The sequence below is a fragment of the Salvelinus fontinalis genome, chromosome 28, assembly GCF_029448725.1.
Source record: "Salvelinus fontinalis isolate EN_2023a chromosome 28, ASM2944872v1, whole genome shotgun sequence".
Taxonomy (NCBI): Eukaryota; Metazoa; Chordata; class Actinopteri; order Salmoniformes; family Salmonidae; genus Salvelinus; species Salvelinus fontinalis.
In genome coordinates, this window is record NC_074692.1 from 12971460 (window position 1) to 12996591 (window position 25132).

The 25132-nt window shown below is 42.0% G+C and overlaps 1 protein-coding gene across 1 annotated transcript in view; it reads left to right on the plus strand.

Annotated features, from left to right (window-relative positions):
• LOC129826207 (rasGAP-activating-like protein 1) overlaps positions 1-25132 on the plus strand; it is a 76456-nt gene that overhangs the window by 18767 nt on the left and 32557 nt on the right. Inside the window, exons 3-8 of the mRNA XM_055886664.1 lie at positions 5467-5580; positions 6357-6418; positions 13479-13608; positions 22444-22525; positions 22661-22801; positions 22987-23078. Of these exons, the coding sequence (XP_055742639.1) occupies positions 5467-5580; positions 6357-6418; positions 13479-13608; positions 22444-22525; positions 22661-22801; positions 22987-23078 (621 nt within the window). The remainder of the gene's footprint in view (positions 1-5466; positions 5581-6356; positions 6419-13478; positions 13609-22443; positions 22526-22660; positions 22802-22986; positions 23079-25132) is intronic.

The following is a 25132-nucleotide window of genomic DNA, read 5'->3' on the forward strand; positions in this document are numbered from 1 at the left end:
GGTGCCTTTTGGCTAACTCCAAGTGGGCTGTCATGTGCCTTTTACTGAGGAGTGGCTTCCGTCTGGCCACTTTACAATAAAGGCCAAATAGGTGGGGTGCTGCAGAAATGGTTGTCCTTCTGGTAGGTTCTCCCATCTCCACAGAGGAACTTTGGAGATCTTTTAGAGTGACAATCGGGTTTTTGGTCACCTGCCTGATCAAGGCCATTCTTCCTCGATTGCTCAGTTTGGCCAGGAGGCCAGCTCTAGGAAGAGTCTTGGTGTTTCCAAACTTCTTCCATTTAAGAATGATGGAGGCCTCTGTATTCTTGGAGACCTTCAATGCTGCAGAACTTTTTGGTACCCTTCCCTAGATCTTTGCCTTGACACAATCCTGTCTTGGAGCTCTACGGACATTTCCTTCAACCTCATGGCTTGGTTTGTGCTCTGATATGCACTGTCAACTGTGGGACCTTATATAGAAAGGTGTGTGCCTTTCCAAATCATGTTCAATCAATTTAATTTACCACAGGTGGACTAATATCAAGGTGTAGAAACATCTCAAGGATTGTCATGTCCTCCCTCGCTCCGGCGCTCGATGTCACCAGTCTACTAACCACCGATCCTGGCAACCCATATTTACTCCCACCTTCGTCTCATCAGTCGCACTTGGACTTCATTACTCCCTTCATTACTTACCCTTTATATAGCACTCTTGTTATCAGTCATCAGGTCGTACTGTTTGTGTTTCCATGTCAGACGCTTCTCTTGTTTTGTATCGTTCCATGTTCGTTTTCATTAAACTCACAAACTGCACCTGCTTTCTGACTCCCTACGTTACAAGGATGATTAATAGGCCCCCTTTTTCTCCATTTCCGCCTGAATGACGTGCCCAAAGTAAACTGCCTGTTGCTCAGGCCATGAAGCCAGGATATGCATATAATTGGTACCATTGGAAAGAAAACACCTTTGAAGTTTGTAGAAATGTTAAAATAATGTAGGAGAATATAACACAATAGATATGGTAGGAGAAAATCAAAAGAAAAACCAACAGGATTTTTTTTTTGAGAGAGACCATCCTCTTAGAAAGGCAAGTAAAAGGTCATATTGAAAATGATCTCCCTGGATGCAATTCCTATGGCTTCGACAGGGTGTCAGCAGTCTATGTTCAAGGTTTCAGGCTTATAACTTCAAAAACGAATAAGAAATATCAGTGTTAGTACAGGGACACAGTCTTGGAAATTTGTGTTTGCGCGCCCCATGAAGACAGTACGCACCTGCTAAAATCGGTTTCCTATTGAACATACTTCTTTCTGTAAGAAATGTTATAGTTTGATTACATTTTAGGGTATCTGAGGAGTAAATAGAAATGTATTTTGACTTGTTGAAACAAAGTATAGGGGTAGATTTTTGGATTCCTTTCTCTGCATGTTGAACGAGTGGATTACTCAAAACGATGGCGCCAACTAAACAGACTTTTTGGGATATAAAGAAGGATTTTATCTAACAAAACGACACTACATGTTATAGCTGGGACCATTTGGATGACAATTTGAAATTTAAAAAGTAAGTGAATATTCAATCGTTATTTTTGAATGTATGAAATCTGTGCCAGTGGAAAAATATTTTGATGTGGGGCGCCGTCCTCAAACAATCGCATGGCATGTTTTTGCTGTAATAGCTACTGTAAATCGGACAGTGCAGTTAGATTAACAAGAATTACGCTTTCAGCCGATATAAGACACTTATATGTACCTAAATGTTTAATATCCATAATTTTTATGATTATTTATTTGAATTGCGCGCCCTCCAGTTTCATCTGAAGTTGCGGGACGCCTATCCCTATTAATGGAAAAAGGATGCACCTGAGCTCAATTTCAAGTCTCATAGCAAAGGGTCTGAGTACTTATGTAAATAAGGTATTTCTGTTTTTGACTATTTGCTAAAATTCTAAAAACCTGTATTCACTTTGTCATTGTGGAGTATTATGTGTAGATTGATGAGGAAAATTAATAATTTAATCAATTTTAGAATAAGGCTGTAACGTAACAAAATGTGGAAAAAGTGAAGGTCTGAATACTTTCCGAATGCACTGTACATACAAAAGTATGTGGACACCCCTTCAAATTAGTGGATTCGGCTATTTCAGCCACACCCGTTGCTGACAAGTGTATAAAATTGAGCACACAGCTATGCAATCTCCATAGACAAACATTGGCAGTAGAATGGCCTTAGTGAAGATCTGTGACTTTCAACGTGGCACCGTCATATGATGCCACCTTTCCATCAAGTCAGTTAATCAAATTTCTGCCCTGCTAGAGCTGCCCCTGGTCAACTGTACATGCTGTTATTGTGAAGTGGAAACGTCAAGGAGTAACAACGGCTCAGCCGCGAGGTGGTAGGCCACACAAGCTCACAGAATGGGACAGCCGAGTGCTGAAGAGCACAAGTCTGAAATCACCATGCGCATTGCCAAGCGTCGGCTGAAGTGATTTAAAGCTCACCGCCAGTGGACTCTGGAGTAGTGGAAACGCGTTCTCTGGAGTGATGAATCACGCTTCACCATCTGGCAGCCCGACAGACAAATCTGGGTTTAGAGGATGCCAGGAGAACACTACCAGCTCCAATGCATAGTGCCAACTGTAAAGTTTGGTGGAGGAGGAATAATGGTCTGGGGCTGTTTTTCATGGTTCTGACTAGGCCCTTTAGTTTCAGTGAATGGAAATCTTAACGCTACAGCATACAATTATATTCTGGACGATTCTGTGCTTCCAGCGTTGTGGCAACAATTTTGGGAAGGCCCTTTCCTGTTTTAGCATGACAATGCCCCGTGCACAAAGCGAGGTCCATACAGAAATGGTTTGTCGAGATCGGTGTGGAAGAGCTTGACTGGTCTGCACAGAGCCCTGACCTCAACCCCATCGAACACCTTTGTGATGAATTGTAACGCTGACTGCGAGCCAGGCCTAATCGCCCAAATTCCGTGCTCGACATCACTAATGCTGTTGTGGCTGAATGGAACCATGTCCCCACAGCAAAGTTCCAACATCTAGTGGAATGCCTTCCCAGAAGAGTGGAGGCTATTGTATCAGCAAAGGGGGGACCAACTCCATATTAATGCCCATGATTTTGGAATGAGATGTTCGATGAGCATACTTTTGGTCATGTAGTGTAGCTACCTAGGGCTCGAGACTAACTTTTTTCATTACCGTCCCAGAATCAGCCCATTGTGCAATTTCAACTGTCCAAAACTGAAGAAGATATGAAGATGATTATTTTTATGTTTTGATATTCCAAATTGTTTACTGTAGGACCTAAGTCATTCAGAGTGATTTGAAAGACTAATAAGACTACTACTAATATACACTGAACAAAAATATAAACGCAACATGTAAAGTGTTGGTCCAATGTTTCATGAGCTGAAATAAAATATACCAGAAATGTTCCATATGCACAAAAAGCCATGATAATTCATCCACCTGACAGGTGGGGCATATCAGAAGCTGATTAAACAGCATAATTATTATACAGGTGCATCTTGTGCTATGGACAATAAAAGAACACTCTAAAATGTGCAGCTTTGTCAACACAATGCCACAGATGTCTCACGTTATGAGGGAGCGTGCAATTGGCATGCTGACTGCAGGAATGTCTACCAGAGCTGTTGCCAGAGAATTTATTTTCTCTACCTTAAGCCACCTCCAACGTCGTTTTAGAAAATTTGGCAGTACGTCCAACCAGCCTCCAAACCACACCAGCCCAGGCCCTCCACATCAGTCTTCTTCACCTGCGAGATCGTCTGAAACCAGCCACCCAGACAGCTGATGAAACTGTGGGTTTCCACAACCAAATCATTTTCAGTCAGAAACAGTCTCAGGAATGCTCATCTGCGTGCTCGTCGCTCTCACCAGGGTCTTGACCTGCCTGCAGTTCAGCGTCATAACCGACTTCAGTGGGCAAATGCTTACCTTCGATGGCCACTGGCACGCTGGAGAAGTTTGCCCTTCACAGATGATTCCTGGTTTCAACTGTACCGGGCAGATGGCAGATGGCAGACAGCGTGTATGGAGTTCTGAGGGCGAGCGGTTTGCTGATGTCAATGTTGTGAACATAGTGCCCCGTGGTGGTGGGGTTATGGTATGGGCAGGCATAAGCTACAGACAACAAACACAATTGCATTTTATCAATGGCAATTTGAATGCACAGAGATACCATGACGAAATCCAGAGGCCCATTGTCGTGCCATTCATCTGCCGCTGTTACCTCATGTTTCAGCCTGATAATGGCCACATGTTGCAAGGATCTCATCGACTTTGAAAGAGGGGTCTCAAAGGAGCATAGTGGGTTTAAAGGCAGTGTATCTCAGTCACCAGATCTCAACCCAATCGAACACTTATGGGAGATTCTAGAGCGGCGCCTGAGACAGCATTTTCCACCATTATACACGGAACAACAAATTATGGAATTTCTCGTTGAAGAATGGTGTTGGATCCCTCCAATAGAGCTCCAGACACTTGTAGAATCTATGCCAAGGCCCATTTGAAGCTGTTCTGGTGGATTGTGGTGACTCAACGCCCTATTAAGACACTTTATGTTGGTGTTTACTTAAATTTGGCAGTTACCCGTATACAGTACCGGTCGAAAGTTTGGACACACCTACTCATTCAAGGGTTTTTCTTTCTTTCTTTCTTTTTACAATTTTCGACATTGTAGAATAATAGTGAATACATCAAAACTATGGAATAGAACTGTTGGGTCGATTTGTCCTTATGTGGAACCACTAACGAGTTGGCTAATCAAGACTCCTGACACCTCTTTGTAAAATGAATGCAGACCAGATCCCAACGCACTGTTTCTCCTTCCTGACAAACTGAAGTGTTTCAGGTTGATAAGATGCGTTTGTTTTTTCTTTTAATTTTGTTGTTTGCTCTCCCATAATGAGATGAGTTGGAGTGTTGACTGACTGCAGAGATCTGCATCAGTCTCTGGCTGGCTCGTTGTCAGCATCATGGGGCTTTGACCCTGCTGTGGGCTAATGGTGTCTGGAAAAGCAGAGTGTCGTTATAATAAAGGGATGCACATTACTGATGAAAATAGACCTTCCAGCTAACCATTGGAATGATGCAGATGTCATTCCTCAATATCATGTCTAGACAGCAGGTTTGCAATCTCCAGTTGATGGTTAGAGCATCTGCAGTAGTTAATGTTTCATAATGAATAGGTTGATTTAAGAATGATTGCATGTAGACTTGTATTTTGTGACGCTATACACACCACCTTTTGAAGTTATTGCATCATCATTCTGTCACTGTGTTTCATTACTTTCAACACATCACAACATTCCCCACACAACCCTCATTCTAAATTGTCATCTTTCATTGTTACTGACATTCATGATGACAGGGTATATTGTTATAAATAAGAAATAAGGGCCATACAGTACTTTCTGAGGTTACTGTCACAATTATTTGCAACCTTTCCTTGCAGGACAGCCACAGTGTGGAAGAATCTTAACCCTTTCTGGGGAGAAGAATACACGCTGCACCTCCCAATGGGGTTCCACTCTCTCTCCTTCTATGTCATGGATGAGGACACCATTGGGTAAGATGGTCTTCAACAGCTGTCAAAGATCATTCAGAGAATTGTTATAGTGTGTCAACAAACTAGCTGATAATGGTGTATAAACAAGTTATATCTATATAACCTGTAAAGGTATCATAGTTTTGTAATGTAAGAGATGTTCATGATTGTGTTTGCTTGTTTAGCAGAGGCTGTGATTGAGAGTTTTGTTACCTAGACGGACTGGGTTAGGAGCCATGGATGTGTGTTTTGGAAAAACCTGTATGCTTTGAATAAACAAACACCAACACGCAGATGATACCAAAGATTGAAAAATGAAAGACAACCTCAGTATTTTCCTTCCTGTCCTGATCAATGGTCTCGTCAGTTTATTAATATATATTTAGCTGTTATATCAGGGAACTCTATAGGATAGTAAGTTATTTTTTGAGAAATATCTCTTGTGAAGTTCTCTTCAGATCGTCTATCTTAATTTGGTCACTCTGTTGTCGCAGATAATTTTCCTGTGTAGCAGGAAATGCAAATTGTGGTGTATTCAAGGTTTAAAGAGGCTTCTAAAGTTTGTAATTTCCACTTTAAAATTTCAGACTTGATTTGCCACACTGAAAAATGTACCAGCCCCTACAAAAATGTCCATTAATTATAGTCCACATAATAATTCACATTTCCTCGTGTTGCTGGATTATTTTCCTGCTGTGAGAAGCAGGGTCAATTTTAGACAGTGTATCTGTATTTTCTATAATACGTTTTTATGAATATGGTATTGTGGTATTAAAATTCTCTATTTTTTGCCCTAGCCATGATGACGTCATTGGAAAGATATTGCTGAGCAAAGACGCCATCGGGGCCCAGGCTAAAGGTATACCTGATCACTATGCCACAATACTGTTGGTGTCTTTTAATTAAAGGGTGGCACCATCATGATGGAGAAAAACTACCAGCACAGAAACAATTCTAAATGCTTAATGCTTTTCAGTGCTGCGGTTGATATCTGTGGGTCTTCTTCTCTGCCTATGCCATGCTAAAGAGGGCAAGCCAAGAGGGTCACCAGAGAAGGGTTATTCCCACGACTCTGAGTAAGGCTCTGCCATGTAGGTCACTGTAATTGAGGAGCTGGGCCTTTTTTAGGTCCTCTTGCTGGGAAATATTGCCAGTGTATTCTCACTCATCCATGGGTTAATTTAGAGATGTATTTTCTGACTTATGCTTGTTTATTTGCTCACATACTGTCCACCTCTTTTTTTTCTGACTTGTCTCTGAGCAACATGCTCTCATTTCATTGGACAGGCTACAGGCAGAGGGAACGACCTGTACATGGTTACATTTTTGCAGGATTGCTCTTTGAATCAGGGTTTACATCAACTCCAGGATCATTCATTGTACAGTGCAGCTGTCCTTTATGTCTGAAATGCCACTGTAGTCTGTGAGAATCAGCCAAAGCTTTTCAAACTGTCAGTCTGTGGCTTTCTTCACCACTGTACACCTGGCTCTCCTAGAAGTGGCTTTTAACGTGTGAATTAGTTAGAATTTCTAGCAATACTGAATATCCTTGCACTGCTTTTTCTTATCCATGGCAACTGGGTATAAAACCCTGAAGAAGAAATAAAAACACGCAAGTGTGTTTGTTAGAAATATATTGTTACTTTGAATGTGTTTTATCGCTACATAAAACTAAATGTGAAACCTTTTCTGTTAGTTAGTGTCTGATACCAGTCCTCTCCTGGGAACATTCTGCATTCAATCCTGTGATTCACTGCAACATGTTGCCACTGAGTCAACAACTCCTTCACAGGATCTTAGAAATTCTCTCCTCTTTTGGCTGTGAAACTGAAGTTACTGCCCTCGCCACCTTGTATCTCAACCAGAAATGTCAGCAGCAGTGCCCATATTATTACACACAAAAGGATCCTCTTGTCTTTTCATATACTGTACCTTCAGAAAGTATTCACACCCGTTGACTTTTTAAACATTTTGTTGCATTACAGCCTGAATTTAAAATGGATTAAATATTGTTTTTTTGTCACTGGCCTACACACAATACCCCATAATGTCAAAGTGGAATCATGTTTTATTAATTCTTACAAATTAATTAAAATGAAAAGCTGAAATGTCTTGTATTCAACCCCTTTTTTATGGTAAGCCTAAATAAGTTCAGCACAAAAAATGTGCTTAACAAGTCAATAAGTTGCATGGACACTGTGTGCAATAATAGGGTTTATGATCTTTGAATGACTACCTCATCTCTGTACCCCACACATACATTTATCTGTAAGGTCCCTCAGTCGAGCAGTGAATTTCAAACACAGATTCAACCACAAAGACCAGGGAGGTTATCCAATGCCTCGCCGAAGAAGGGCACCTATTGGTAGATGGGTAAAAATAAAAAAGCAGACATTGAATATCCCTTTGAGCATTATGAAGTTATTAATTACACTTTGGATGGTATATCAATACACCCAGTCACTACAAAGACACAGGCATCCTTCCTAACTGAGTTGCCGGAGAGGAAGGAAACCTCTTAGGGATTTCACCATGAGGCCAATGGTGACTTTTTAAAACAGTTGCAGAGTTTAATGGCTGTGATGGGAATGGATTAACAACATTATAGTTACTCCACAACACTAACCTAATTGACAGTGAAAAGAAAGAAGCCTGTACGGAATAAAATGTTTCGAAACATGCATCGTTTACAATCATTTCGCTACACTTGCATTAACATCTGCTAACCATGTGTATGTGACAAATACATTTGATTTGATCCTGTTTGCAACAAGGCACGAAAGTAATATTGCAAAACATTTGACAAAGTGTTATGTTTGGGGCAAATCCAATACAACACATTACTGAGTACTACTCTCCATATTTTCAAGCATAGTGGTGGCTACATCATGTTATGGGGTATGCTTGTAATCGTTAAGGACTGGGGAGTTTTTCAGGATAAAAACGAAACAGAATGGAGATAATTACAGGCAACTCCTAGAAAAAAACCTGGTTCACAGGACACTGGGAGACAAATTCACCTTTCAACAGGACAGTAACCTAAAACACAAGGCCAAATCTACACTGGAGTTGCTAACCAAGAAGACAGGGAATGGTCCTGAGTGGCCGAGTTACAATTTTAAATCTACTTGAAAATATATGGCAAGACCTGAAAATGGTTGTCTAGCAATGATCAACAACCAATGTGACAGAGCTTGAAGAATTTGGAAAATAATAATGGGCAAATGTTGCACAATCCAGGTGTGGAAAGCTTTTTAGAGAAGGGTTCCCCAACTGGTGGCCCGTGGGCCGAATTTGACCCGTTATTGTTGAATTTTCATTGTTGGACATAAAAAACGGTACAAACACCAGGAAATCAGCTCCAAGTGATTTTAATTTGGTAAATTAGTTCCCAAATATTTCCACGCATAATAGAGAGACGTTATCATATACAAATTTAAGCAAGATTTGAAATTATTATGTTTCATTCAAATATTTTATTTGTTTTTGGCTTCTTGCGGTCAATTTGCAGTCTACAAATTATTTGTAATTCTGTTCTGGCCAACTGACCATTTGCTCAAGAAAAGAATTGGCCCTGTCTTAGAGACTTACACAGAAAAACTTGCAGCTGTATCGCTGCCAAATTTGCTTCCTCAAAGTATTGACTCAGGGGTGTGAAAAAAGTTAAACAGCTGCACCATTGAGAGCATCTTGACTGGATGCATCACTGCTTGGTATGGCAACTATTTGGCATCCGACCGCAAGGTGCTACAGAGGGTAGTACATCAGTGGGGCCGAGCTCCCTGCCATCCAGGACCTCTATACCAGGCGGTGTCAGAGGAATGCCCTAAAAATTGTAAAAGACTCCAGCCACCCAAGTCATAGACTGTTCTCTCTGCTACCGCACGTCAAGCAGCATCGACTCACCAAGTCTGGAACTATCAGGACCCTGAACAGCTTATATCCCCAAGCTATACGACTGCTAAAAAGTTAGTTAAATAGTTAACCAATAGCTACCCAGAATATCTGCATTGACCATTTTTGCACTCATCTCTTTTGACTCATCACGTACGCTGCTGTTACTGTTTATTATCTATCCCTTTGCCTTGTCACTTTATCCCTACCTATATGTACATTATCTACCTCAATTATCACGTACCCCTGCACATTGACTCAGTACTGGTACCACGTGCATATAGCCAAGTTATCGTTACTCATTGTCATCGTTACTCATTCCTCGTTTCTATTTTTTCTACTATTTCTGTTTTTTCCTTTATTGTTGGGAAGGGCCAGTAAGTCTGAACCAAGAGTTTCATATCAGACCATTTCTTACATGAATACAGTATGGCACTCTGATTTGTCTTGCCTTCCAGGTCTCCTACTTGGTCATTTTGTAAATATATATTATTTTCTGTAACTACTGCATGTGCCCATCTCATTGATATCAAATGATTAGAGATGCACAAATAGTTTTTGCACAAACCATGCATCATGTGCGTAATGGTCATGTGAGGTGAAATGGTTATGTGAGGTGAAACTTTGTTGGTTTGACCTGACGAAGATCCGTTTCGGATTGAAACGTTGTCAATAAAGCGGTGAATTGGGAGCTTTAACCATGTGCGGTCCTTCTTGTTCTTTACTAGGACCAGTAAGTAAGCATTTCACTGTTGGTCTACACCTGTTGTTTATGAAGCAGGTGACACATTACATTGAATTTAATCCTTATGTAAATGAGATATCTGTATTTAATTTTCAATACATTTGCAAACATTTTTAACATGTTTTCACTTTGTCATTATTGAGTATTGTGTTTAGATGGGTGAGAAAACAAATCTAATCAATCCATTTTGAATTCAGGCTGTAACACAACAAAATGGGTATGAATACTTTCTGAAGGCACTGTATGTAGCGGTCGATGCCGTTTAAGATGAGGGAGGATGATCATTTTTTTTATGAGCATGGCCTTATTTCTATTACAGCATATTGGATGACTCATTCATATTCTGTTCACCCAGTTCAATGTAATAGCAATACGTTTAGGCTGCTACATTATACTCAAATCTTCCCTATACCCATCATGAGGTTGCTACAACCTAGCCTACTAATGAAAGTTTACAACAGGTGCACAGGTCTGGAGAATTTTTTTTTTGTAATCAAGGTGACAGACAGTGACACATTCAAAATCACCTTGCACACTCTTGCCTGCATCTAGCTGATCTAGGGTGTAATCATTAGTCGCAACAGTTGTAAACGACAGCTTCTATTGGAGAAATTCAGGTAGGTTTATCCCTGTTTCGTTCCGTTTGCCCTCCGTTTACGATTTTTTTTCAACAGAATCGGCGGAATGAATACACACCGAACCACCCACCAACACAGTTCACTTTGATAGCAGACACATACAAACAGCATGATCACTTTGCTCATTGTATAATTCCTTCTCGCATCTATCCTGTCCTACTGTACACCTTCATTGAAAAACTGTATGTTTTAATAAATGATTTGGTGATGTGAATATATTTAGTATAGTTTTATCTAAAAAGGATAACTTTTTTAATGTTTCACTATTTTTATTTTTATGAAATTCACTGAGGAAGATGGTCCTCCCCTACCTCCTTTGAGGAGCCTCCACTGATAGCAGACATTTATCCAGGGTCTGACTTATGAGGATGTGTTCAAGGATTTACAAATTGTTCACAATAACAGAACCATGCAGGGCACTACCCATTAGAGACACTAGGCATTATTGATGTATTACTGGGCTGGCTGTACTACATTTCACTGATGGGCAGTGTTGTGTTCGAGACCACCTAAAGCGAAACGATTCAACACCAAGACTGAAGCAAATCGAATCCGAGTCAAGACCAAGACTGGGAGGGCGTGAGTGGTCTGAGACCAAGTCAAGACCGAGCCTGGGAGGGGGTGAGTGGTCTGTGACCAAGTCAAGACCGAGACTGGGAGGGGGTGAGTGGTCTGAGACCAAGTCAAGACCGAGACTGGGAGGGGGTGAGTGGTCTGAGACCAAGACTGGGAGGGGGTGAGTGGTCTGAGACCAAGACTGGGAGGGGGTGAGTCGTCTGAGACCAAGTCAAGACCGAGACCAGAAAAATGCGAATCCAATGTCAAATCACCACCATAATAAGAGTTCAAAATGTCCAGTATTTCTGTGTTCATATTTCAGAACATCTGGATTCTTTAGACATTCAGAATGGTGAAAAAATACACGCCAAGGACAAATAGAGAGCCACTTTACAAATGATCACTAACGAGGTCTATAAGGTCTATAAGGTCTATAATAGATAAAAATACTATGTTATAACTTCCCCCGGTCTCCCCTAATAATAGTGGGCATGCAACTTTCAAACAATTTCCCTCATTCTTCCCTACCAGGAAGTCACGGAAATTCTGATGAGCGTGACAAGGTATTGAGGATATTTTTCAACTAAAGTAAAGGACAGTAATGCTATGAGTAAAGCAGGAAGCCCAGGTTTCAATGGGCGATAACATATCAACGTGTCATTTAAAAGAGTGTGCCTGACCAAATTTGTTTATGCGCTGATTGAATGGGAGCTGATAATTTCTGATAATTGGCTGGTATCTGAAAGAAAATACGAGTCCTCACTGTTCGAGACCGAGTCAAGACCGGATTAAAAAGGTAGCCGACCCCGAGACAAGACAGAGACACTCAATATGTGGTACTACAACACTGCTGATGGGCTTTATTAAACGATACATACGCTACATGACCAAAGGTTTGTGTACACCTGTTTGTCGAACATCTCCTTCTAAAATCATGGGCATTAATATGAAGTTGGTCCCCCCCCTTTGCTGCTATAACAGTCTCCACTCTTCTGGAAAGGCTTTCCACTAGATGTTGGAACATTGCTGCTGGGACTTGCTTCCATTCAGCCACAAGAGCATTAGTGAGGTTGGGCACTGATGTTGGGCGATTAGTCCTGGCTCGCAGTTGGCGTTCCAATTCATCCCAAAGGTGTTCGATGGGGTTGTGGTCAGGGCTCTGTGCAGGCCAGTCAAGTTGTTTGCTTTGTGCATGGAGGCATTGTCATGCTGAAACAGGAAAAGTTCTTCCCCAAACTGTTGCCACAAAGTTGGACGCACAGAATCATCTAGAATGTCATTGTATGCTGTAGCGTTAAAACTTCCCTTCACTGGAACTAAGGGGCCTAGCCCGAAATATGAAAACAACCCCTGACCATTATTCCTCCTCCACCAAACTTTACAGTTGGCATTATGTTTGGGGCAGTTATTGTTCTCCTGGCATCCGCCAAACCCAGATTAATCCGTCAGACTGACAGATGGTGAAGCGTGATTCATCACTCCAGAGAACGTGTGTCCACTGCTCCAGAGTCCAATGGCGATGAGCTTTACATCCCTCCAGGCGATGCTTGGCATTGCACATTCTGATCTTAGGCTTGTGTGCAGCTGCTCGGCCATGGAAACCCATGAAGCACCCGACAAACAGTTATTGTGCTGACGTTGCTTCCTGGGGCAGTTTGGAACTCTGTAGTGAGTGTTGCAAATGAGGACAGGCAATTTTTACGCGCTATGCACTTCACCACTCAGAGGTCCCGTTCTTTGAGCTTGTGTGGCCTACCACTTCGTGGCTGAGCCGTTGTTGCCTCTAGACGTTTCCACTTCACAATAACAGCACTTACAGTTGACCGGGGCAGCTCTAGCAGGGCAGAAATTTGACGAATTGACTCGTTGGAAAGGTGGCATCCTATGCCAGTGCCACGTTGAAAGTCACTGAGCTCTTCAGTAAGGCCAAGGTTTGTCTATGGAGATTGCATGGTTGTGTTCTAGATTTTATAAACCTGTCAGCAACATGTGTGGCTGAAATAGCCGAATCCATTCATTTGAAGGGATGTCCACATACTTTTGTATATATTGTGTATGTGTTGTAAAATGTCCCCTGTTTCCAGGGTTGGATAACTGGCTGAATCTAACCCGGGTGGACCCAGATGAGGAGGTGCAGGGGGAGATCCACCTAGGTCTGGAGCTTCTTAGAGATGCCAAGAGGATAGGACTGCGCTGCCATTTCATAGAGGCCAGGTAATACACCCACTTTATTGCCTAATTGATGCTACTGTAAGCCGTTATGGTCTCTTGTTGAAATATATAACTTCTTGTTGAAATATATAACTGCTTCTTCAATCTCAAAAGGTTGTCAAAATGCTCATCCTCTGTATGACAGATTATCATGCAGTGCTTTGTGGTTGAATTCACAATATCTGTCATTCTCCTTATGAGCATTAACCTCCAGAGAGATAAAAACTTGTTAGACAATATTTCATGTTACCAGGAATATCACACTCCGTTTCAGTGTTTTATAAAAGAGTCTCGAATGCACAATATGGAAATTGTGAGATTTTAAGGTTGATTTGGCAGAGGGATCTTAATTGTGGCATTGAGGAGGATGTAAGGAAAAAATATTGTTTCCAATGTAGGGTAGTGTACCAGGGTTGCAAGGGTGAAATGTACACATTATAAGGTTGTTCATAGGTACTATTGGACCCCAGTTAGATGAAATAAATTGGGTTTATTGCAAAATAATGTATGCTGGAAATGCAAGGGTGAAGTACGTACCTTTCTGCATGCTATATGGGATTGTCCCATGATGCTCCTTTTCTGGAAGGAGGTTCTTCAAAAGCTTGAAGAATGGGTGTGACAGCCTATCCCAGAGTCCCCACAGCTGTTCTTATTAGGGGATATATCTATTTTACCAGTGGTGTAAAGTACTTAAGTAAAAATACTTGAAAGGACTACTTAAGTCGTTTTTGGGGGTATCTGTACTTTACTTGACTATTTATATTTTTTACTACTTTTACTTTTACTTCACTACATTCCTAAAGAAATGTATGTACTTTTTATGCCATACATTTTCCCTGACACCCAAAAGTACTTCTTTCAATTTGAATGCTTAGCAGGACAGGAAAATGTTCCAATTCCCACACTTATCAAGAGAACATCCGTGGTCATCCCTGCTGCCTCTGATCTGACGGACTCACTAAACTAATGCTTTGTTTGTAAATGTTGTCTAAGTGTTGGAGTGTGCCCCTGGCTATCTGTAAACAAAAAAAACTATGATGATATCTGGTTTGCTTAATATAAGGAATTTTTAATTACTTATACTTGTACATTTACTTTTGATATTTAAGTATATTTTAGCAATTACATTTACTTTTGATACTTAAGTATATTTAAAACCAAATACTTTTGGACTTTTACTCAAGTAGAATTTTCCTGGGTGACTTTCCCCTTCATTTTCTATTTAGGTATCTTTACTTTTACTCAAGTATAACAATTGGGTACTTTTTCCACCACTATATTTTAGCACCAGATGTTAGGAAAGAAAAGTTTGGTTTTGCCTCAGTGGGTTTTCTTACTAGACTCATAACTGGAAGAGTGCAGATTGCCTGAAATCATCAGATTGGCTCACATTTATGGTGGAGACTGCATCTCATGAATCAATGATAGCAAAATGATAGGAGAGGAAAGGGAAATTTAGTATGATATGGGATCACTTTTTAAATTATATAAGGGACATGCGCGTGAGAAGCGAGGGTATAAGTTAGTACAAATCATTTATTTGATTATTATAAAAAAAAAATTATATTATTATTATTACTTGTTGTTTAATATTCCAACCACTGATATATGGTTGAAAGGTGCTGTCTTGTTTTCTGTCTTGTTGGGTGTTATGTTTTTATTGTTATTAGTGTTATGTAATGTCATATCGATAAAAAAAATCATAAAAAACTTTATTGATAATATCTGCAATGCTCATCAATCAATAGTGCCTGAAAAAGTATTCATACCCCTTGACTTATTTCACATTTTGTTGTGTTACAGCCTGAATTCAAAATTGATTGAATACACAAATCGCTTTCTATGCGTGAGAACTTTTTGTATTTTTCTCGTCGTCAAATCCCTGCCAAAAGTCAGGTGACCGAAGCGCTTCCAAATATGGAGATGCTGTCAATAAACACTGGCGTGTTTTATCATCGGACCCAGCTTTGCCAGCTGAATTTAGGAATCCACCATTTATTGTATATAAGAGAGGTCGAAATTTACGCGATAAATTGATCCATGCCAACTGCCAGCCACGAAAGAAAATCAGCCAGGCACTTTTACGCCCTCTTCCGAATGGTAGCTATCTATAAATGCAGAGGTTGCGCACCGTGCAATAATATGATGAAGTGTGAATATTTCTGCCACCCACATACAGGTTCCAAATAAATCACATTATTACGTTGTCAACCCCACCCATGTTATCTACATGATTAAATGTCCACGTGGGCTGTGTTTTGTAGGTAAAACCTCTTGTTCTCTCAAACAGAATTCGTGAACATAAAAGTTACATCAGGAGAAACAACAGGGATTATCCTGTCGCAGTACATTTTAATGCACAAAAACATGACATTCTACCTTTAGATTCTGTGGCATAGAGAAAGTTAAGATATCAGACAGGGGAGGTGATATAGATAATACTCTGAGTAAAATATAATGTTTTGGAATTTTCACCCTCCAGACATTATTGCCAAAAGGTCTTAATGATGAAATGCCCATGTATGTTGTATATGTGAACATTAATTAATGCCCCCATTTCAAATTTCTCTGACGTTTTTCTTGGGCTATTCCCAATGATTTATGAAAACTTGCTTGATGGGTCGATGTCCTCATTGTGGTTTTACAGATGTGTTTAATACGTTTTATGTACACACTTTATTAAATATTTATGAAATGCACATTGTTATATTTGGTAACACTAATTTTCCCTCGACTCCAACCCCATTCGATGCATGGAACGGATGTGGGTGGAGCTATGTCTACATAAGGGTGCTAATTTTAAAACAACTCACAAAAGCTCTGAGGAAGGCTTTGAGGCCGATACGTAAAGTTTATTAAAGAGCAGTGATACTATCAAGAGCAGTGTGCGGGTTTCTTATTTTTTCTCATCTTATTCAACTGTTACCATGCACATGCAAAAGAGATAGCTCAGATGTGCGAATGCCTTTAGAATTAAGAATATTTAATTCAAAACTGTAACTCGGCCACTCAGAAACATTCACTGATTTCTTGGTAAGCAACTCCAGTGTAGGTTTGGCCTTGTTTTAGGTTATTGTCTTGCTGAAAGGTGAATTAAACTCCCAGTGACTGATGGAAAGCAGACTGAACCAGGTATTCCTCTAGGATTTTGCCTGCGCTTAGCTCCTTAGCTCCATTCCATTTATTTTTTGTCCTGAAAAACTCCCAAGTACTTAACGATTATAAGCATACCCATAACACGTTGCAGCCACCACTATGTTTGAAGATATGGAGAGTGGTTGGATTTTCCCCAAATCTCCCCCCACTTTGTATTCAGGAAAAAAATGTGATGGCTTTGCCACATTTTTTGCAGTATTACTTTAGTGCCTTGTTCCAAGCAGGATGCATGTTTTGGTTATTTGTATTCTGTACAGGCGTATTCTGTATTTTCACTCTGTCAAATAGGTTAGTATTGTGGAGTAACTACAATGTTGTTGATCCATCCTCAATTTTATCCAATCACAGCCATGTAAACTGAGTAACTGTTTTAAAGTCACCATTGGCCTCGTGAATACTTTCTTAAGGCACTGTATGTTATTGACGTCGCCTCTATTCTTAAAATAAATACAAGCCCCAGGTAGATTGGGTTTACCCGCCTGTTGAAGTGCCAGCAGACACCAAGGCCACAGAGTTACAGAAAGCAGATTTTGAGGAGGATACGCTCATTTAGAAAGAGGAATGTGCCACAGAGGAAGCCATTAAGAAATGAGAGGCAGAGAGGTCCCTGAGAGGGTTTCAATAACGTGATGGGAACTGAGCACTGTAAGCATGGCATCTGTCCAGCTTGGCTGTTTCTGCAGGGTTTGAGCAATCAGTGGCAATGTGCTCAAGACCCCCTGAAGGAGGGCTTCTAACTAGATCTGGCAAGCTCTCATTACTGCCTAACGTTTGAGATTAGGGGTTTCAATTTAGTTATTTTCTACAAAATTAATCCTAACAACATTTGTACACTGTAGTGATGTCTGATAGATATATCCGTAATTGATTGGTTATGTGTGTCATCGTCATAACCAGATTGACTGACTGACCTAGTGACTGACCTAGCAAACTACGCTAATAGGACTAACCTAGCAGTGAGGACTAGCAGATAGTGGCTCGGTGAACTGCATGCTAATTGCCTGATTTAAGAGTTTGTAACATAACTAAACCGGATAATTCACAGCCTGGCCTACATCATGGCATGTTGTCAGAATTAAAGAACTCACACGCCGAAGATTAGTGGGGAAATGTTGAAATTCAACCTACCAGAGCCGTTCGATTTCTCACAGCCGTCTCCAACGGCATGGCCGATCTGGAGACAACGTTTTTCCTGTTTTCGAGTAGCATCGAAACTGGATAAGGAGACCGGTGTGGTGCAGGTGAATTCACTAGTTTATGCAATGGGGAAAGATGCAGAGATTTTCTACAATGCATTCTCCTTTGATTACTTTAATGATGAGTTCAACAATGATGTGGTGATCGAAAAACTGAATGGACCTTTTGTGCCATGGCGCAACGTGATTCACGAACGAGCATGTTTCCATAATCGGATTAAAATAAAAAGGGAAGAGAGACAGTGGAATCTTTTGTGAGGAATCTGTATGAGCTAGCTGAACACTGCGAGTTTGGAACTACAAAGGACAAACAAATAAGGGACAGGATTGTGATTGGCATTATGGACAGTGATCTTTCACAAAAGCTACAGCTGGAGCCAGACTTGACACTGGAGAAGGCGATACAAATCACACGCCAGTCAGAGCAGATAAAGAAGCAGCACGTGGACATGCGAGCGGAAGCTGAGAACTACGTTGATGAGGTGAGAGGCAAACCACAGCATTACAACAAACATTCTAAGCAGACTGCATGCAGCCAGAACAAACAGTTTAAGCAAAGAAACAGTCAGTCAAAACAGGGGAATTTCTCACATTGTAACCACAACCATGATTACAGTGAAAATTGTCCAGCACTCAACGAAAGATGCAGGAAGTGTATGGGGCATTTTACAAAAGTGGTCAAAGAAGTTACAGCTGAGGATTTAGAGGAAATGCAAGGGGCATTCTTTTTGGGATCAGTTACTAAGTAGTCTGAAAATCAGTGGCATGTTGAGCTCCCGGTAAATGGCACACCTGTAAAGTTCAAGATTAACACTGGGGCTGATATTAGAGCGATGTCTCAGAGTACTTACCAGAGAACGGCACAGCGCCCCCGGCTGGTTAACATTGTAACTGATGTTCGCAGCCCAGGTGGCAGGATTGACTGTATGGGAAAATTCTTAGCCAAAAGGAGAAAAGTACAAATTCTGGATCTTTGTGATTCAAGGACCATATGCTAATAACCAAGTTAGCAGAACCGTTGCATGCAAGATGAGTTTGTTCCTCAGAGCAGATGAGATCAGCACAGATGTGTTTGGAGAGAGAGGGCTACTGAACTCTGAACCGGTCAAGATTGAACTTAGGCCCGATGCAGTCCCCTATTCTCTGACTTCGCCACACAGAATTCCGTTTCCACTCCTTCCAAAAGCGGAGGATGAACTCGACAGAATGGAAAGAAATGGGATCAGAGGGAGTAACCAAGTCTACAGACTGGTGTGTTCCCATGGTGCTGGTGATGAAGAAAAATGACAAAGTGAGAAAATGCTTAGACTTAAAACGACTCAACGAAGCAGTGAAACGGGAGAGGTTCGTCTTCCCCACCTTGGAGGATATAGTACCCAAGCTATCCAGGGCGAGAGTCTTCTCCACACTCAATGCGTCTAGCGGTTTTTGTCAGATACCGTTTTGTCAGAACCCAGCTGCAACCTATCAGTCAGGACTAAAGCTGAACAAAAACAAGTGCCACTTTGGGAAGTCGGAGATCCAGTACTTCGGTCATGTGATCGGAGCGGATAGGATAAAGCCAGATGACAGCAAAGTTAAAGACATCTCCGAGATGCCCAGTCCAACAAACATCATTGAGCCGGGCCTGTCATCAGTGCTACACCCCATCACTGAGCTATTGAAAAAAGAGATGTGGGGAGACCCACAGGAGCAGGTATTGGCATACTGCAATGCCGGCCAACCAACTGTGGTCAGTGCAGACGCAAGTAGCTACGGCCTCGGAGCTACACTCCTATAGGAACAAGAGGGAGGCGAGCTCCATCCTAATGTGTTTTTTGTTCACGCACAGAGACTGAGAGAAGGTACTCGCAAATTGAAAAAGAGTGCCTTAAGGTGTATGTGCATGTGAACAATTTGCCCACTACCTGCAGGGCAGCTTTGTTTTACATACAGACCATAAGCCACTCGTTCCATTTATCAACACGTACGACCTGGACAAAGCACCACTCAGGTGTCAGCAACTGCTCATGCGCCTCATGCGTGTCAATGGGAAAGCAGCGTTCCCTGGGAAGCAGTTAGTGGTGGATGACACACTGTCAAGAAACCCACTGAAAGAAAACACGCCAGACACAGAAGAAGAAGTCAAAGCATATGTGGAGGCTGTGGGGGAGAACAGAGCAGTGTCTGCACACAGGTCGGATGACATCAGAGAGGCGACACGCAACGATGCACACCTCCAAATGGTCATGGGCTACATCCGAAAAGGCTGGCCTCAGAGAATGGTGCAGCTACCCTATTCGCTACAGGGATACCACACAGCGAGAGCGCATCTATCAGGGCGGGATGGACTTCTGTTATATCAAGACAGGATTGTCATCCCAGCTTCACAGAGGGAAAAAGTTCTACAACAGATACACAAAGGTCACATGGAGCTGACAAAGTGCAGAGAAAGAGCCAAGATGTCGGTGTGGTGGCCAGGCATCAGCTCCCACATCGCGAGAAAAGTAATGTCATGCAGGTTCTGTACAGAGAACAAACCAACTCAAAAGAGAGAACCACTTGTCATCACACCTTTACCTAAGGGTCCGTGGCAGAAGATCGCAGCCAACCTGTGTGAGCTATAGGGCAAGAAATACCTCATAGTGGTGGACTACTATTCTAGGGACATAGAAATAGCTCAGCTGCCTACTACCACTAGCCAGCAGGTCATCACCCGCCTCAATGGTATGTTTGTAAGATGGGGGATACCTACCGAGCTCGTTAGCGACAACGCTACTCAGTTTGTCTGCACTGAGTTCAAGGAGTTCAGAAAGAAGTATGATTTTGCTCATACCACCTCCGGTCTCCATTACCCGCAGGCAAATGTTCTCAAATGTTCTCGCAAATGTTCTCAAATGTTCTCAGTGTATTGTTGTTCTCTCCACAGGCAAATTGTTCTCTTGTTCTCAACTGGCCTACCTGGTTAAACAAAGGTGAAATAAAAAATAAATAAAAAAATGCACTTTAAATAAAGTTTTATTGGATTATGTCCTATTCTTTCATTTTAATTATTGGTTGAGATGGAGATGTGAATCCAACATAAAAATTATTAATTTGTAGACAAACTGGAATTTGTTGACATCCAAACACATTTCAGTACCACGTTTGCAATCGTATAAATAGCCCATCAACTTGTCGACAAGTTAACAAATTAAATGTTGGATTCACGTCTCCAACTAAACCAAAAGTAAAAGAATAGCATTAAGCCAGTGGCTCAGATGAAACTATCCATGCATTAGATATCATTTAAATGTTGATAGTCTCTGAGGAGACCACAATTGCTGTAATAATCAGCATTTATCACTTGCGCCATGTACTTTTAATGTAATCTCAACAACAATCCAAGTCATTTGGTTGTGCTATTAGATGAAGCACAGTGATAACATATTAAGTTGTTGTATAGATATAAAATATCTGACATTGTATTCCTATTTGAACTTTGTCGTGGTTTTAAATGGTTGAAAGTGCATTGATAACACATTTAGATGACAACTAAACAAAATATCTGACCTTATTTTTCCATTGGATTTTGGCTTTGCTTTTATATTGGTTGAAAGCATAGTGATAACACATTGGGAATTCAACAAACTTCTGGCTGTCTTTTTGAGTGGGTGATTAAAGGTTCAAACCTCATTGATCGACGTCTCAACCAAATGTCCACGTTGAAATGACTTGGTGTGCCCAGTGGGATTGTATCAAACAGCAGAGTTAAGATAGTCTGGTGCTCCTTTGCCTTTGTGTCCTGTAGACAGCAATGGGCTCCCAATGAGAACTTAGTTTTAATGGATTATGTGCCCTGGCCCCTGAATGTGGTAAATATGCTTTATGTTGTGGTCCAAGAATTTTTGCTTCTATGATGACGGTGACATAGCTATCTTACATGCCCATTCACATCTCTTACACATGAGAATGTATTCAACACAATGTATCCAGCATAGCTTTGTCTCTGTTTGTCAGACAGTGCTTATCTCTGTAGAGACTGATATACCATGGTGGTTTGTGCTCTCACTTATCTGAGTGTGAATTCACCTCGTCTTAGCACTGGGAGCAGTGAGAGACAGGTTTGATCATGATATCTGGGTGTATAAACAGGTCACTAACTGGCTCTCTGTGAAAGAATCTGTCTCTAGCCGACCTCTATGGTGAAGTCACTGTCTCAGTGCTGCTCACGCTTCATCACTGTCGCTCAGCAGCTTGCCTTCTGCTCATGGATGCAGTTCAGTCTGAGTTATACTCTCACTACACTTACTGTCTCACTATCTCACAACACAGGCCCATCTAACAGGCTTCTATGCTGCTCAAAGTTCTCTCATCTTTAGATTTAGCAGAGTAATGTCAAATCTAGAGGAATGATCTGCACATATCATCTCACTCATTGAATCATTCCAGCACCATGTAGAGGGACAGGTAAAGGGGCTGGGGGGTTGCTCATACATTAATGTGTTTCTGTTCGTTGACCTCTTAGAGACCTGGCGCCAAGAGACATCTCTGGAACCTCTGATCCCTTTGCCAGAATCCTCTTCAATAACCACAGTGCAGAAACTTCGGTGAGGAGGGAGATGAGCCAGATAAAATGTACATGTCTGTATTATCACCAACTTTAGTGGAAACAAATTGACTGATTTGAACATGTGAAATAGTAAATGAAGGGTTTTTCTGGTGTGTGTGTGTGTGTGTGTTAGATCATTAAGAAAACTCGTTATCCACACTGGAGTGAGACCCTGGAGCTGGAGCTGGAGACCTGGGAGCTGACTGAGGGAGGGAGTGTCACAGTGGAAGTCTGGGACTGGGACATGGTGGGCAAGAATGACTTCCTGGGAAAGGTGAAGAGATTATGTTCCTAATGCCTATGGGTTACTTGTGTTATTATGTGAGGACACATTATCCTTATTTCTACTATGTGGAATCATTCATATTTTTACAAATGCCAATATGTATTGTTGGTGCTAGAGTGCTGTTTCAGTTAAGTGTATGGTATGATGTTTCGGTTATTTGTTTTCCTGTTCAGGTGGAAATCCCTTTTGCTTGCCTGCACAAGACACCTCTGTTGCAGGGTTGGTTTCGTCTGCTGCCCCTGGGAAACCATGAGGATGATGCTGGGTAAGGGGTGTGTGTATATGTTTTTTTTTTTTGTTTTTGGACCAGAAGTCCTCACAAGGATAGTAAAACAAGGAACTTTCAGACAAGTGGGGACATTTCGCCAGTCCCCACAAGGAAAAAGGCTATTTTAGGCTTATGGGTTAGGTTAGGGTTCAGTTTAGGTTTGGGGTTAGGAATTAAGTTTATGGTTTGGTGTTAAGGTTAGGTTTAGAGCTGGGCGATATGGCCCAAAAATTCATATCTGGATTTTTCCAAACTTATGGGTGATTCCCGATATATACAGTGCATTCGGAAAGTATTCAGACCTTTTGACTTTTCAACATTTTGTTGCGTTACAGCCTTATTCTAATATTGATTAAATTGTTTTTTCCCCTCATCAATTTACACACAATACCCTATAATGACAAAGTAAAAATAGGTTTTTATAAATTTTTGCAAATGTAATAAAATTAATTAAATATCACATACACTACCGTTCAAAAGTTTGGGGTCACTTAGAAACATCCTTGTTTTTGAAAGAAAAGCAATTTTTTTGTCCATTAAAATAACATCAAATTGATCAGAAATACAGTGTAGACATTGTTAATGTTCTAAATGACTATTGCAGCTGGAAACGGCAGATTTTTTTATGGAATATCTACATAGGTATACAGAGGCCCATTATCAGCAACCATCACTCCTGTGCTCCAATGGTGCGTTGTGTTTGCTAATCCAAGTTTATAATTTTAAAAGGCTAATTGATCATTAGAAAACCCTTTTGCAAGTATGTTAGCACAGCTGAAAACTGTTGTTCTGATTAAAGAAGCAATAAAACTGGCCTTCTTTAGACTAGTTGAGTATCTGGTGCATCAGCATGTCACGATCGTCTTTGGGTGAGAGAGAGGACCAAGGCGCAGCGTGTGAAAAATACATCTTCTCTTTATTTAGAAGAAGAACAAACGAAACAAAACAACAAAATGACGAACGTTAAGCTATAAATGACTAAGTGCAAACATGCAACATAGACTAGACATAGACAAAACACACAAAGACAACCCACGCCAACTCACGCCCTGACCAACTAAATAAATAACAGAAAAAGGAACAATAGGTCAGGAACGTGACATAACCCCCCCCCCTTAAGGTGCGAACTCCGGGCGCACCAGCATAAAGTCTAGGGGAGGGTCTGGGTGGGCTTCTGTCCACGGTGGCGGCTCTGGCGCTGGTCGTGGTCCCCACCCCACCATAGTCACTACCTGCTTTCATAGCCTCCTCCAAATGGCCACCCTCCAAATTAACCCCACTGGACTAAGGGGCAGCACCGGACTAAGGGGCAGCACCGGACTAAGGGGCAGCACCGGACTAAGGGGCAGCACCAGGATAAGGGGCAGCACCAGGATAAGGGGCAGCACCAGGATAAGGGGCAGCACCAGGATAAGGGGCAGCTCCGGACTGAGGGGCAGCTCCGGACTGAGGGACAGCACCGGACTGGCTGGCGGATCCTGGCTGGCTGGCGGATCCTGGCTGGATGACGGCTCTGGCGGATCCTGGCTGGCTGACGGCTCTGGCGGATCCTGGCTGGCTGGCGGATCCTGGCTGGCTGACGGCTCTGGCGGATCCTGGCTGGCTGACGGCTCTGGCGGATCCTGGCTGGCTGACGGCTCTGGCGGATCCTGGCTCGCTGACGGCTCTGGCTGGTCATGGCTCGCTGACGGCTCTGGCTGGTCATGGCTCGCTGACGGCTCTGGCTGGTCATGGCTCGCTGACGGCTCTGGCTGGTCATGGCTCGCTGACGGCTCTGGCTGGTCATGGCTCGCTGACGGCTCTGGCTGGTCATGGCTCGCTGACGGCTCTGGCTGGTCATGGCTCGCTGACGGCTCTGGCTGGTCATGTCTGGCGGAAGGCTCTGGCTGATCCTGTCTGGCGGAAGGCTCTAGCTGATCCTGTCTGGCGGAAGGCTCTGGCTGATCCTGTCTGGCGGAAGGCTCTGGATGATCCTGTCTGGCGGAAAGCTTTGGCGGCTCCTGTCTGGCGGAAGGCTCTGGCGGCTCCTGTCTGGCGGAAGGCTCTGTAGG